General features: G+C 45.7%; 1 protein-coding gene across 1 annotated transcript in view; it reads right to left on the bottom strand.

Annotated features, from left to right (window-relative positions):
• The window catches only part of FAM135B (family with sequence similarity 135 member B), a gene marked incomplete at both ends in the record, with an annotated part of 161746 nt that overhangs the window by 77312 nt on the left and 67978 nt on the right, over positions 1 to 16456 (bottom strand). The window contains 2 exons of the mRNA XM_082675123.1: positions 4437 to 4507; positions 12040 to 12179. Coding sequence (XP_082531249.1) covers positions 4437 to 4507; positions 12040 to 12179 — 211 coding nt within the window. The remainder of the gene's footprint in view (positions 1 to 4436; positions 4508 to 12039; positions 12180 to 16456) is intronic.

The following is a 16456-nucleotide window of genomic DNA, read 5'->3' as shown; positions in this document are numbered from 1 at the left end:
CACAAATGCTGACCTCCTCTCTTACCAGGAAGAAGCCTGATGGCAGGGGGCACAGAGTGTCCTCTCCTGAGTCTCAGGAAGTCATTAACATTCATATTCACTATCATTCTGACAACTGTTTATTGCGGCCTTACTGTGAACTGAGCATGGCGTTCTTTCCCTTAATGCACATGACAATCATGTGAGGTATCCACTGACGTTATTCCGTTTATTGATGAGGAGGTAAAGCCAACGTGAGTTAACTGATTTGTTCAAAGTCACAAGGCCAAACCTAAAAGCTGGGCCCAGGTCTGTCTGACTCCACAGTCTGTTCTACACTACTGCACATAATTACTTTGAATCCATTCAGACACAGGCTGCTGCAAATCCTAGGACTGTCCTTAGGGCTTGAACAACAGGGGGTGAAATACATGTCAGGGTAGCAAAGATGTCAAAAACGTTAACAAGAATTTTAGCCACTTTAATAGGAGTAAAGAATTCAGAGTGAGGGAGGTGATAGCTCTTTTGTGCCCTGAAAGGAATAGAGCTAATTAATGGAGATAAAATACCAAGTGTAAACTACATAGCTAGTGGGAAGCAGCCACATAGCACAGGGAGATCAGCTCAGTGCTTTGTGACCACCTAGAGGGGTGGGATAGGGAGGGAGGGGGGGAGATGCAGGAGGGAGGGGATATGGGGATATGTGTATATGTATAGCTGATTCACTCTGTCATACAGTAGAAACTAACACACCATTGTAAAGCAATTATACTCCAATAAAGATGTTTAAAAAAAACCCAACTCAGTTCTGGGGAGGGGGAGGTCTCAATTTAGGAAAAAAAAACATAGAGGTAAACTGGATAACACTGAGAGGAAAATGCCTGGGTTCTTATACAGGAACTAAAACCAGCAAAAAAATCAAACAAACAAAAAATGCAAAACACAGAGAAAGAGCCCTGGTGTTCAACTGAAGGGGAAGAGATGACTTAAAGAGATGACTTGTGTACCTGAACTGCGATCCAGACTGAGAATTTTTTTTTTTTTTCGGTATGCGGGCCTCTCACTGTTGTGGCCTCTCCCGTTGCAGAGCACAGGCTCCGGATGCGCAGGCTCAGCGGCCATGGCTCACGGGCCCAGCCGCTCCGTGGCATGTGGGATCCTCCCGGACCGGGGCACAAACCCGTGTCCCCTGCATCAGCAGGCGGACTCTCAAGCACTGCGCCACCAGGGACGCCCCCAGACTGAGAATTTTGATGCGTGGTTACAAGGACTGAACTTGAGGGCAACTGAAGGAAGGCACAGAAGGATGACTTGTCCCTTGAAGTAAAGAGGAATTTCCTGATAAGCAGAAGTGTCCAGGGACAGAATGGGATATAATGGGGAGACGTGAGCTCCTGTCTCTGCGCAAGCACATGTTCATGGGTCTCTGCAGAGTAGCAGGTTCAAATGTGAGGTTACACTAGAGCACTGTTTCTCACCCTCGGTGATATTGATATTGGGGACTGAACAGTGCTTTGCTGGGGAGCCGGGATGCAGTCCTGTGCATTGTGGGATGTTCAGCAGCGTCCCTGGACTCTACTCACTAGAAGCCAGTAGCACCCACCCACCCCCCGTGTAACAATTTAAAATGTCCCCAGAAATGGCCAAAATTCCCTGGGGGACAGGACTGTCCCACCCACATTGAGAACCACTGGACGGGATGGACCTCAAGAGCCCTTCTGCCCCTGACATTAGATGCCATGCTTCTCTATTTTGATCCTGTTCAAGCCTAAATGGTTACAAAGAAGCTGACTGCCTGGGTCATGTTTCAAAGCCAAAAGTCTATCCCCAGGATGTGCTACGGATGTCTTGTCACCCTTAAACCCAACTTATGAAAATGAAAAAATATGGCATTTTCAATTCTTCCCCAGCCTCTGGCTTCCTGTTCCTGTTAGCTAAGCGCACACTCCATGAAAACGCTCTGCTCTGATTGTTGTTAAGTGCTTTGTACTATAGGGAGGAAGTGACACATGGAAACCGGCCCCACCTGCATCTAGGAAGCCACGAAGAGGAAGAAGACATTGATCTGTGCCCTTGGCCTGGCTTAGGTATCACCTCTCTTAATCTTCATAACAGACCCATGAAGTACAGAATCTATAATGATGCCCATTTTATAAATGAGGCTACTGAGATTTGGAAAAGGGTGGGGATGCACCCAGTGTCTCACAGTCAATGAGCACAGAGCCTGTTGCTGAAACTCCATACACTTTGTTTGGGCCAATCTCCTGTACACAGCCTCTCCATTAACTACTGTTTTGATGGTAAGAAGGTCACATCTATTGTGTCCACCATAACTTAACATTGAGGCTGCCTGGCGAGCTGGGTAGGGAATGACTTCCAGGCTGGGTTTGGGATCAATGGCAGGGTTCTGTGATCAAATGGAAATGTCTACCAGGGAGCTATGGATGAATACTTCTGAATGAAGGGGCACAGGAAGATAGGGAAGGGGGTGTTAATAAAATTAATAAAATGAGTGAATGACAGAAACCCTAAATAGTTGAGAGGGAATATGAGAGCAATAGAGACGAGGACTTCATTTCTGAGTTTATAGCTTAGAAAGAAGGTCAGCCTCTTATGGGGCTTCTGAGTTCAGTATGGTGCTAGAACAATAAGTCCTGAAGATGGTGTGAGGGAGATAAGATTTCTCAAGCATCCATCATCCCACCACAAGGTAAGCATAAGTGATGAGAGAAGCAGGTGTCCAGAGGGGCTTGGGGTCCAGATAAAGACCCCAAGAGTGAGGGATCTGTGATGTTGAGCCCAGACGCAGCGGCAGGACCTTGGACAGATCCTCCGGCCAGCCCAGAGATGAGGCGTGACCATCTACAGTACATACACATCAGATGTCTATTCTCAAAGCACAGACACAGTCAGGTTTCTGACATTTTAGTAGTGGTCCATCTGTGGTTCAGATCCCCTCTGATTCAATGCCCCGTGTTATGAAAACTCCCATAACAATGAGACACATCTCGGGGATGGGACAATCCTTGGGAAGGGAGCCAAAGCGCTAACAGTGCCTCTGAAATTTGAAGGGGTCGGGCAACCATTCCGCCAGCACTAGCCCCTTCTCCACTGGAGAAGGTGAAGCATTTGCTGAAGAGGCTGTAGAGATCAGAAGTGAGGATTAATTTCCCCGAAGTGGTCAGACTGTGCTGAGATTCTGCTAATAGAACAGATGGAAAAGAAGGACCTCCATTTTCACCTCAAGCTTAATGAGGGGAGTCTTCACGTGAGCATGCTCTGTGTCCCCTGGGGGAGCACAGGCCCTGGTGCCTGACTTATCCTGCAAAGGCCCTCAGGAGAGAAGCTGAGGGTGGCTGGATTGGCCAAAGAAGAGTCAGCAGCACTGGGGCGGGGGTCCCCACCAGTGTGAGATGAGGATGAAAGTGCTTGTGTCCATTATCCAAGAGCCAGATGTGCATTCCTCGGAGAAAAATCTGCCAAAAGAGCTTCCTGCAAGGAGCGAGTGACGCAACCATAGGAGGCATCATTATAACAAAGAACAGCAGAGGCTGGGGGAGAGGGAGACCGCCTAACGGGTATAGCTCCACGGAAGACACAAGAACACCCCAGGAGCGGAGAAAGCGGTGATCGAGCATCTACCCCGTTAAGAGCCCTGCTTGCAACTGAACCCATCACGTATGACTCCCTGCCCCACCTGCAATCTCCTCCCTCCTCCTTGTGCCTGGCCCTGCAAGACCCACACACCCCAGGGGGAAGACAGGAGGCTGTATCAAGCTGCTCACCACACCCAGCTGCTGCAGCGGGAGTTTCCTACCCCGAGAACGCCTGGAGCAGGGGTGCAGTGGAGCGAAGGCGCAGTGTCAGTGAAAAGAAGTTATAAATTGGATGAGAGTTTGGAGTTTTGGTAATACATTCGACTGGACTTTTTCATACCTGAAAAAAGGACTATCTATTCATGACATGAAAGAACAGAATTATTGAATCCGATAAGCAGGGAGCTGATGGACTTTCAATGTACGTCAATGGATTTTCAATTTTCAGAAAGTTGAAGCGTCATAGCAGACATTCAGTGTAAAGATGAGGGTCCCGGCAGGATCTCCTTTGATTCAGAAGGGGGCCTTGAGATCCGCAGCCTCATATGGACATTAATCTAAAGAGCTAATTAATACTGCATTGCAAGTGTACGGAGGCGGGTTCGGATATAAGAAGGTGCCGGTCCATAGAGCAGGAAGTCAGGAGTTCTCTGTGCCTGCAGCCTCTGAGCTACCTGCCTAAAATACATGCAGCTCTAAATGACCACATAGATATTCCTTGCCCTCGTTTCTGTAGCTGATCAAGAAGCGGGTTTCTAAGGGATGTCCTGAGGTCATGGCCATCAGGATACCTCAGGGCTGGAAAAGTGTTGGGCAAAGGAAACTCTATTATCACGATTCAAGGATCCCAAGGACACTCACTGTTGTTCACTGTCTGTGAAGTGCAAATCCACCTTGAGTTGGAAATCGACTTCACTTAGTGCCTCTTCCACCTAGAAGAGAAACAAAGTTTAAGGACCGGTCCAAATGAAACATGTAGCCGGCGTGTTTCCCAAAGTTTAGAAGAAGGAGCTCACAGCAAAATGAATGTCACTTATGTGTAAAGCAGAATTTCCATGCATGTTCTGTGGAATTCTAGTTGAATGCGGTGCCTGTATTGCATGGACAGTAGAAGGAAGGGATTTATGTCAAATGTGGGGAAAAGCCAATTTGCAGGAAAAAAATGTGAAGTGAGTTTTCTAGACTGCAGGACTTTGGAGCACCTTATTTCCAGAACAGATGTGATCTGGAATCCTCTGAAGCAGGAGTGAAGTGTTCTGTGGCCCCTGCTTTGGAAAGGTTGGAGCAGTGAATTTGCAGAGAGGAAACCCCACTTGGCTAGAGATGGGAAAATGTTGGAGGTGGTGTTACTGCCGGCACCTTCGAGGGGCTGACGCTATTCTTCAGGTTCATAGAGGAGGAAGCTGATGCTCAGAAAAGTCGTCAGTTCCCAAGGCGGCCCAGCTTTACACGCAAGCGTATCCTTCACTTTTGTCTTGAGATCCATTACATCTAACCATTTATGCTTTCAGACACTTTAGCATTTCATGTCCTATCCATGACTGTTTCCATTCTTAGCTTTTAAAAAAAAAAATCAGTTTTCATTCATTAGCATGGGAATCTATTTGTTCTACCTGCCAGCTTCTCAGGTACATCTAAAAGATGGTAACCCACGGCTCTTCTTTTCCCAAACGTAACACCTCATCATCCCCAACTCCAGGAGAGTCACTTGCTAAGTACTGGGTCTAGCTGATGTCCCTACTCAGGAAACCCAGGTAAGTACTACACGCCTGTGACAGGGCGTAATCTCCTCCCCACAGCCACGCGGGATGGATCCCTTCTCCTCTGTGACCCACAAAACCCTGTTTTTCTTCCTATCTCAGCATTCAACACGTCCTATAAAATTGTCTCAGCTTTACAACTTTTGCGTTCTAAGCCCAAGAGACCAATATTAGCTGCAGACACCTTTTGCTTAGTCCTGATCGTATTTTTTACAATGTTTTGAACAAGTAGAAAACATTTAAAAATCAGGCAATTTCACATTTCCATTGCAGGTTTCCAGCTTCTGAAAAAACAATCCATGGATCTGGCCGTGCTGGGCTGGCATTCAGAAGCTCCACTTGGGTCGGGCTCAGGGGACTCTCTGACAAAATCCATCTGACTGGCTAAATCCCCCCGGGCCCTTTTCTTACCCAATATCCCCTGTAATCTGGTATCGTTATGGGAGAGACTAGTCTTAATCCATTCTGGATCCCCAGCTCCAGGGACAAGGTCCCGCCCACGGAAAGTATTCGTGTATCTTAAAGGATAAATAAAGCTCTTCTCCACCCCCCGCCCTTGGTTTTTATTTCTTTGCAAGAATATCCTCATTCTGTAGGGATGGAAATCTCTTACCCAAAGGCCTCTTTGGAAACATGCTCCTGGTGAAGTATAGCTCAGGCAGAGACATATGGATGGAATTTATCTTTAGCTCCCCAGGGTTTTAAAATTTGTTTAAAAAAATTTTTTTAAGCATTTAAAAGTTAACATTTTGCTCAATCCAAGCGCTATGAATAACTTCCTCTCCTAGCTTTGTTTTGCATAATCACTTACCCGGCTTCATACACACAACCCAAGCAACACAGCCTCTTGTCACCAGTTCCTGGGAAATAAGACTGGCAGAGCAAGTCCTCCTAACCACCTCCAAGCATGCATTTGCCTACTTAACAAAAATTCGCTGTAAGCTCCAGTTTTAAACTTGCTGCAATTTCTTTGGAACAAGGAGAGAAATCCAGGCCCAAGATCAGCTGTGGCTGGATGGAGCCTGGCTATGACTTCACTGATGTCTCAATAAATCTTTAATTGCAAGACGCCCCAGAATGCAGTCACTGGTTTCTCTAGCCACTCATTTTTCTTCGTTGGCTGTTGGCTACCTGCCCCTTCCTCCAAACACACACATTCACACGTGCACGCACACACACACACACACACTCACGCACGCATGCCCTTCCATTGCCCTACCTTATTTTCGTTAAAAGGATTGCTTCCTTTCAAGGGCGATTTTTAAAAATTGGAGTATAGTTGACTTACTGTGTTGTGTTAATTTCTGCTGTACAGGAAAGTGATTCAGTTATACATATATATACATTCTTTTTTCATCTTCTTTTCCATCATGGTTTATCACGGGTTATCGAATAGAGTTCCCTGTGCTCTTTATCCATCCTCTATATAATAGCTTACATCAGCTAACCTCAGCCTCCCAGGCAGATGACGTTTTTAGCATCGGGCAACAGTTTCACATAGTAGTGGAAATAAGAACAGCAGCTAGGATTACACAGGAGTTGCTGTGTAGCAGATACTACACAGGACAGCTACCACTGTCATATACTATCTTATTTAATGTGGATAAAACTGTGAATTAAGACATATTGGCCTCACTTATAAATGAAAAAATTGAGACTTGCTGTAGGAAAGACACTTCCAAGGCTTAATCTGGGCTCCAAAGCCCAGGTTCAGTCAAGGGTTCCTCACTTCTTCAGCCTTTTCCCAAGGTCTCATCTGTGTTGTGGGTTGTACAATCTCACGCTAGCTGATTTCAACTCTGCTCATAACAGTAGTAACCCTTGTATCTCCTCCTCCTTTATGAACTTCTCTCCTGAGCTGCATCATAGCTGGGGAGATAAGAAAGCAGTTTTGGAAGTCAAGCTACATGGGTACAAAGCTTGGCTCTCCATTTATTAAGTATCTGTGTGACCTTGGGCCAGTCAACCTCTCTAGGTTTGTTTGTTTTTTCATCTGTAAAATGGGGGTGAAATGATTACACTTACCCCTTAGATCACTGCTATTGTGCGACTATGTAAGAAAATGCACATAAAGGGCTTAACACAGTGTGTGAACAAAGCCCATTCTCAACAAATATTAGTTATTATAGTTATTTCCAACTTACTATGGGCCTGACCACCTAAAGGACCCCTTCGTCCAATAACTCCACCCCCAGGCCTGCATACTGGTCACAAACACAGGCTTTGCGGTCAGACTGCCTGGGCTAGGTCTGGGCTGGGCTTAAGAATCTGCATTTTAAAAAAGTGCTGCCAGGGCACTAGGACATGGTGCATCTAGGAATCATACTTTGAGAAATGCTTTTCTTTTTGGAGCCCATAAAAATGCAACCATCCCACTCCTTGGCACATATCCGGAGAAAACTCTTATTCGAAAAGATACATGCACCCCAATGTTCATAGCAGCACTATTCACAATAGCCAAGACATGGAAGCAACCTAAATGTCCATCGACAGGTGAATGGCTAAAGAAGATGTGGTACATATATACAATGGAATATTACTCAGCCATAAAAAAGAATGAAATATTGCCATTTGCAGCAACATGAACGCACCTAGGGATCATCATACTAAGTGAAGTAAGGCAGACAGAGAAAGACAAATACCATAAGATATCACTTACATGTGGAATCTAAAATATGACTCAAGTGAATTTATTTATAAAACAGAAACAGACTCACAGACATAGAAAACAAACTTACGGTTACCAAAAGGGAAGAGGGTGGAGGAGGGATAAACTGAGAGTTTGGGATTAGCAGATGCAAACTACTATATATAAAACAGATAAACAACAAGGTCCTACTGTATAGTCCAGGGAACTATATTCAATCTCCTGTAATAAATCATAATGGTAAGGAGTATGAAAAGGAATATATGTATATAACTGAATCACTTTGCTGTATACTAGAAATTAACACAACATTGTAAATCAATTATACTTCAATTAAAAAATGCAACCTTGGGCTTCCCTGGTGGCGCAGTGGTTGAGAGTCCGCCTGCCGATGCAGGGGACGCGGGTTCGTGCCCCGGTCCGGGAGGATCCCACATGCCGCAGAGCGGCTAGGCCCGTGAGCCACGGCCGCTGAGCCTGCGTGTCCGGAGCCTGTGCTCCGCAATGGGAGAGGCCACAGCAGTGAGAGGCCCGCGTACCGCAAAAAAAAAAAAAAAATGCAACCTTGTGCACAAAGATTATTTTCTGTAACATGTTCCTCTTCCTCTTCAGGACATTAAGCATCTCGCTGCTAATAACTGTATCTTCTCTGCCTTGTCTGCTGGGAAGCTCAGCACTGACCGTGTGGGCCAACATCTGCAAAGGTCCAGAACTCTGCGTGTGCATTCTGGTCTGTTACATTTAACTCAGGCTTTAGCTGCCTGTTGTGTTTTTCCTGTACTTTGGCTCCCTCTATTGCTATTTTTACCCTTTTACTATCCTGCGTATTTTGTCAGCCTTCCCAAATCTTCTGGGGGGTGTTACACAGAGTGTATATAAATAATATGCCTACCCTGCGCCACACTCCCTGCTTCTTTGCAACTTTTATGAAAACGTTTGTGCCTTAAGCTGCGATTAGTTCTGTCCATGGTCATCTCTTACATTTACTTGGGCACTAACTGTGTGGGCTGGATCTTCTCCGTGTCTGCACTTCCCATAGCCCAGGAAACGGTACGCTCGACGTGCTGGCATCGTATATGCCTGCCACTCACACTGATGGCTACGTACATGCAAGACCGTGAGCTCCGGCCAGCTGGCGATACGGCGTTTTGGCTGCCATAAACAGGTATTCACTGGAGCTGATGCATGCATTCCAGAGATACGCCTTTTATGAACTTACCCAATTAACTTTAATTGTCACTGATTTGGATGTAATGATTAATGATAACGCTGTTTGCTGCCATGTGGATTACCCTCAAAACAACAATAAATTATTAGCTTGTAGAGATACGTGATTTTATATGCAGAAGAAAACAATATGTACCGTATGAACAAAGTCTTGTACAACATATGTACAAGACTACAACCCAGGCTGGCAAACACACTGCCCGTTCAACCTCTGAACTATGGCTTGTCGCAAAGTCGCGTGAGGCTAAACTTGAGTGCTGGGAAACGTTAACCTTGAAAAGCTTTAAACTGTTAGGGGCAGGAGGAAGAGTCTGATGGAATTAAGATGGAATAATGACCAAGAGACCTGAGTAATGTCCAAACCCAGCCTCCAGTCACAACCATTCTCCCCAGGAAGGTCTTTGAGATCAACGTGCCAAAGGACAACGGCCCGTGAGAAATCCAGTGACTTTCCTTAGTAGAATTCGGGGAAGCTGAGCTTGTGCAGGAAGCCCAACTCGGAGTCCCTTCACCCTCAAAACCAGCTCCAGTATCTTTTCCTAAACTACCTGTGTCCACCAGAGTCCAGGAAAGAAGCAGATGATGCGCTCAGTTCATTAAAAAGAGTTGACTTACGAAGGTGTGGGGGAACTCAGGGAAAGCAACCAGTGTTGATGGATGGGTACCTCGGGGTCAGTCACTGCGGGACTCCTCAGCACCTCCTCATTCCCGCCTCACAGCCTTTGTCCTAGCTGTGCCCTCCTCCCGGGATGCCTGGCCCCTCCTCAGCGTGTGGTCTCAGCTCAGTGCTGGCTGCTCAGGGAGCCCTCCCATCTGCCACTTCCCCTCCAGGAAGCAGTCGCCATCTCGTGTGAAGCTTGTGTTGAAGCTGAGCTCTTGGAAATCTGAGTATCCGTCAGGAGGCAGCATCAGGTCTCGCACAGCGAGCCTGCCATGAGTTCTCTTCCACTCTGGGCCCAGCTGTAGTTTCACAGGACCTCCAACAGGGGTGAAAATTCCTGCTCTTCTTACCTTTGTGAGTGTACCTCATGGATGAGTGAGCTGAGCGAGAAGCAGTGGGAAGGCTCAGCGATAGAATATACAGGAGGTATTTATTTGATTGCCTGGTGATGTACTGATCTCATGTTAAAACGTAAGCTCTCAGACACCAGGGGTATCTTCTTGTTCATGATTTTCATCTCTAGCCCACAGCAGGTGCTCAACAGATCTTTGATGAATGGATGGATTCATAAACGAAGAATCAGTGACAGCTTTTCACATGTAGCCAAACAGGGGAACTCGTCACTACCTCAAGCATAAAAGATGTGGACAAAAAGCCATGGGAGGGACTTCCCTGGTGGTCCAGTGGTTAAGACTCCGTGCTCCCAATGCAGGGGGCCTGGGTTCGATCCCTGGTCAGGGAACTAGATCTCGCATGCCGCAACTAAAAGATCCTGCAGGCCGCAACTAAAGATCCCGTGCGTGGCAACAAAGATCCCGGATGCTGCAGCTAAGACCTGGCTCAGCCAATAAATATATTTTTTTTAAAAGTCAACTGAATACAAAACTTTAAAAAAAACAAAAAGCCATAGGACATGAGAGGAGTATTAGATGGCCAGGAGAAGTCGTTATGCGTGCTATAACGTCTGTAGGGGATGCCTGTAGGGGACACGTGTCTGACTAGGCTCTCCTAAAGCAGGAGTATACTTCCACATCTTTAAAGATGCTCTAGCAGGGAATGACCAGCTGGCATGCGGTAACGGGTATTCGAGGTGGGGCTGGGGGAGGGAGAAAAACGGTTTAGACTTCAGATATTCTTTTGAAACATCTGATTTTTTTTAAAGGTACAAGTGATTTTTTTATTTTTTGAATACTTTTGGAGAATAGTTGATTTACAATGTTGTGTTAGTTTCAGGTGTACAGCAAAGTGAATCAGTTATACATATACATTTAGCCACTCTTTTTTAGATTCTTTTCCCATATAGGTCATTACAGAGTATTGACTAGAGTTCCCTGTGCTATACAGTAGGTCCTTATTAGTTATCTAACTAATATATAGTAGTGTGTATATGTCAATCCCAACATGCCAATCTGTCCCTCCCTTTCCCCCCAGTAACCATAAATTTTGAAACATTTGATGTTAATATCAGGTTACTATCAGATGTTAATCTCATAAATAGGAAATGTTCAATCAACTTGCTCCAAGGCCTCTGGGCCTTGACTCATGCTGTTTCCCCCTGTACGGGATGCCCTTCTTCTTTCTTAGTCTGATGGACTCTCAGTCCCAGCATCTCAAAGCCAGCTCCTTTGTTAAGCCGTTGATGTCCTCCCACAGAGCTCATCTCCAACCTTGGCGCCCCCTGTTCTTCTGCACGTGCAGCCGGGACAGTGCATTGCAGCTACCAGGGCCTGTCTGTGTATCTGTTTCTCTGATGGAGCACCCAGCGTCTGAGGGATCGGCCCTGCTGCCTTCTTCAGCTTTGCCCATCATCCGAGGGCCCGCCCCAAGTGCTGCACAAAGCAGATGCTCAGCAAACACCTGCCGATTGACCTGTTGACGGAGGCCCAGAAAGACGAGCAAATGGGCGAAGGAGGAATGAGTAAGACAGTCAGCAAGTCAGTCAATGGGACCCGCTTGGAACATGAAACAAGCAAGTATACAAACGAAAGCATGAGTACGAAAAGGAATAAATCAGGAGGTGCAGGAATGCTCTGAAATCCCCAGTCCCAATCTGTCAGATTTCAGAGCAAATGTACAACGTCTCCTTCACGTCCCATTCTCCTAGCACTGGATACAAAAGGCACAGGAGGGAAAAGCCATTCGTGGCTGGTGGAAGATTCCGGGACTTACCCTTTCACCATCTAAGAGCAAATGAGCTCGGAAGATCACGGCATCGTTGATGGGCACCTCTTCGTTCCTGTATAAGATCTGAAAGACTCGGCTGTGCACAGTGCTCTCGTGGACACAGGCTGAGTGCAGGCTGCCGCTGTCTGCAAAACAAGAACCGGTAGCAGCTCATGACTCCCATCCTGCCCTGGATCTGCGGCCTCCTTGGGGGTCAGGCCAGCTCAAGGAAAACAATGGCCCCAAACTGCATTCCAATTCCCAAAGACCAAAAGCCACAGATGAATGTGATTCCATCACACAAGATCTAAGGTCACTGAATCGGGACGGCATCTCAGCAAGAACCTTCTTCAGTCCTTTATAAGTCACAGGATCTTGGCTAAATCACCTGTCGTGCAGTGGGCAGTGTTCCTTGGCTGGAAATTAGTACCTGCTGAATTCTTTACCTGCTCACATAACCCCTCCTTCATAAAGCCTTCCATAATCCCCCTCTCTGAAAATAATGAGGAGAGAAACAGAGAGAGAAAAACAGAAATGGGTCTTCTACAAGGATATCCTAGCGTCCACAGAATCTCTCTCTCCTGAAAGTGTTGTTCGCACAGCACATAGGATATGAAGGATGCTCTGTCTTGAGTTTTAGACAAATGTGCTAATTCTAATTACATGAGATATCCAGTTTTTTAAGGAACTTGCTCAATCCCATGTCTTCCAGTGCATTCTAAATGTACCTTAATCCCTAAACATTGTCTCAAAGTGAAGTTGAATTTCAAGAAGATAAACCTACTCAAGGAGGTTAAGAGATCTTCCTGCATCCACTGACCAGGGTTACTATGAAGAGAAAATGGGTGAATTCTTCCAAATCACTTAACACACAAACTGCAGAGTTGGAAAAATATAGAAATCTTCTAAAATAAATAATGGTGCTATTTATATAATATAAAGCAAAGACAACTCATTCATAATAATGGCCTAGTGGTATTTCACAGCTTCCAAAGTGCTTTTCAAATGTGTTTCTTTCCTTAATCCTCACAGAAAATTGCTAGGGTAAGTTTTCACCACAGATGAAGAGACCAAGCCTCAAAGAAGGGGAGGGAGGCGTCACGACAGTCGCTATACGAGGAGGCGTTGTGTGGATTCATCCTCACATCCGCCTACTTAACAACTGAGAAAAGACGTCTTGGGTGAATGAATAAAATGCACCCATTTCCTAGCAAACGACAGGTATGCTATGAAGCTCCACTGAAACACGGAAATAGTGTGATTGCAAAGGGAAGCAAGAAATTTTTTTAAAAGCCCAACCAGCAAAGGAAAACGGCTGGCGTGCCTTGTGCAGTGTCCCCAGCTGGCTGGAACAGTCCCTTGGAAACAGGGACAAAGGGTTACTGTCACCTCCCCATGCACAGTGACGCTTGACACCTGCATTGTAGCTTCAGAGTAGGGAAAAAGAAATGCAAAATCTCAGGTCTTTCCAAGGCCGTGCAGACGTTCACGCTCCAATGTGCACTTCATTGTGAAGGAAATAAAATTTCTGGCCTGACACAGCCCTACTGAGACCTGTTGGATTCAAACTGATGTGGTTTTTCAACAGAAGGGATCCTTGCGCGCAAATGTCCTTCTGTTTTTATTTGCTGCACCAGCCCTTTTTCTATCACTGTCAAGGCCTGGTTGATCTATAAGCCAGACCGACAACGTGGCAGAGGATGGATGGGGTAAATACTCTTGAAGGTCAGAGCAACACTGAGCCATCTAGGACCTGCAGGCACAGCCAGAAAAACAGTTCAATCACTTGCCTTCTTGGGCAAGTGACATCACTCCTCGTAACAGCAGCCTTTCCACGTGAAAAACAGGCATCTCCACACACTGACCTTCTGGGATCAGCGTAGACAGAAGAGGATAAAATAAATCAAGATCTGAAGAGCAAGCATGTCCTAGGCATGCAAAATGCAGTAGGAGGACTTTTTCACTGTGTTTCGAGAAAGGTCGCAGCACTCCCTGTTGAATACATTTCCACCAGCGACATATCCACGGGAGACTGGGCTCCTCTGGTTTTGAGCAGATTGACGAAATAGATCACAGGACTCAGCAGTATTTACAGAAGATCGCGGCATCCCAAGGGGCCTCATTAGACCCAGGATACAGAGGGCGCTCGTTCACACCTTGTTCTCCTCACCCTCTTATGCACCAGGTTCTGGACACCTAGAGGTGAGGGCAGTGCCTGCTCTCTCTACTCTGAAAGACCTTGCTCATACCTGGGGAGGCTGCCACTGCCTAGCAGTGGGGTAAAAAGCCACTTTCTCTTTAGACTGTTTTGTTGTTGTTGTTGTTGAAATCACAAACTCATCTGTTTGTTTTTTTTTTAATCCTTTTGTAATGTTACATTGGTAAAAAGAACATGTCTTGGTATATCCCAAGTGTTATTTCAAACATTCTGACACTTTTTTTTATTAATATTATTGGAGTATGGTTGATTGACAGTGTTGTGTTAGCTTCAGGTGTATAGCGAAGTGATTCAGTCACATATATACATACATTCCTTCTTTTTCAGATTCTTTTCCCATATAGGTTATTACAGAACCTTGAGTTCCTTGTGCTGTACTGCAGGTTCCCACTGGCTATCCACTCTCTATATAGTAGTGTGTGTAAATTAATCCCAAGCTCCTAATTTATCCCCCGCTTTGTTTCCCCTTTGGTAAAGCCATAAGTTTTTGAAATCTGTGAGTCTGTTTCTGTTTTGTAAATAAGTTCATTTATATCATTTTTAATTAGATTCCACATATGAGTGATATTATATATTTGTGTTTCCCTGTCTGACTTACTTCACTATTTACAATAGCCAAGTCACAGAAACAACCTAAATGTCCACCACTGACAGAGGAATGGATAAAGAAGATGTGGGGTGTGTGTGTGTGTGTGTGTGTGTGTGTGTGTGTGTGTGTATACATATATATATAATGAAATATTACTCAGCCATTAAAAAAGAATGAAATGATGCCATTTGCAGCAACATGGATAAGCCTCGAGATTATCTTTAGACTGTTTTCACTTATTGTTTGGAGACCAGACCAGTGGTCCAATGAGAAGGTATAGATTAGTCTTCCTAAATATCTGTCTTCTTTTGTATGCATCAGGGTTGATACCATGGATTAGTATCTGAAAGGAGAGTTAGAACTTTGAGGGAAAACAAGTCTGATGGAAAGAAGGTGGGAGGGGCAAGAGAAGGGGATAGAAGGAAGAGGAGGGCAGTAGAAAAAAGAGAGCAGAGCAGATGAGAGAGACACCTCTTCAGCGGCTCCCATTGTCCAAACAGTTTAATCTGGAACTTCAAACCAGAAAGCAAGAGTAAAAAATTTTTAGGTTCTGCTGTTTCTTTCCCCCCAAATGACTGATACCAATACTTTGCATATCTTATGTGCCTCTAAATGCTTACAACTCAAGTTACCTTCCCTCTGCTGAGAGCCCCCTCCAGCCCCAGAGGGCTCTGTGAGCGCAGATTACAAAGCACAGGTGTGCTTATCTGACAGGGACCCTCTACCCCAGAGTCCAAGCCGGGGAGCTCTCATGGGCATTGACTTGTAGACTGAATCTCACTCCCACTCTGGGAACCTGGTCATAGCTCTGCCAGTACACAGGAGCTCCCCCAGAGAATCAGGTTTGCACTAAGCAGTCAAAACCCTGGGGGACCCCTTCCAGCCCTCCAGGCCTGAGGACGGCTGGGTGAGGTCTGGGCTATTTGAAAACAAAGATTCTAAGAAGCTATCACGGCATTTCTTCGAACCCAGGCCACATGCATATGGGAGAACCTTCCAAAACATTAGAGTTCATGGAAGTTGAAAAAGCCAGGTCAGATGATGAGCAACTCAAGGTCAGAACCTTGGAGTTTATACGGTTTAGAACAGGATCTCCTTCAGCAAAGCAAAAATAGGTGTCCTAGACTTGCCCCACTGCTTTCTGGCTATGTGGCCTCGGGCAGGACAGTAAACAGGAGCTTAAGTGAAGCAAGAGTCAAGTCCAGCTTATTTACGTGATCAACGTCAGGCTCAGATGAGATGAGAACTAAAGAGGTGTATGTCTAACTGTGAAATTCTCAAAACCCAAGCAGAGTTCCTGGTAAGATAAAGAGGATGATGACTCTTTCCACTAGATAACTGTCTGGCTATTTCTAGGAACAGTAAGGACAGAAAGTCACCTTGAGGCCAAGGTTTATTATTGTTTCTAACTGTTCCAAAGAGTAGGCAGAAGAAAAAAGCCACCTGAAGTAGACGTTCACTGTTTTTCCAGAGAAGGGGCAGAATGACCTTCAGTATCACATAAGCTTTGTCGGATTGGTAAGGCCGCTGCACACTCACTGCCAGGGCAGAGAGCTGTGGCGTGACCTTCTGTGATTCCATCAAGGCGGCTACCTTTCCTGGAGACCCTATCACAG

Source organism: Grampus griseus (assembly GCF_964374135.1).
Source record: "Grampus griseus genome assembly, chromosome: 17".
NCBI lineage: Eukaryota > Metazoa > Chordata > Mammalia > Artiodactyla > Delphinidae > Grampus > Grampus griseus.
The sequence above is the reverse complement of the archived record's forward strand: the minus strand, read 5'-3'. Positions and strand labels throughout refer to the sequence as shown.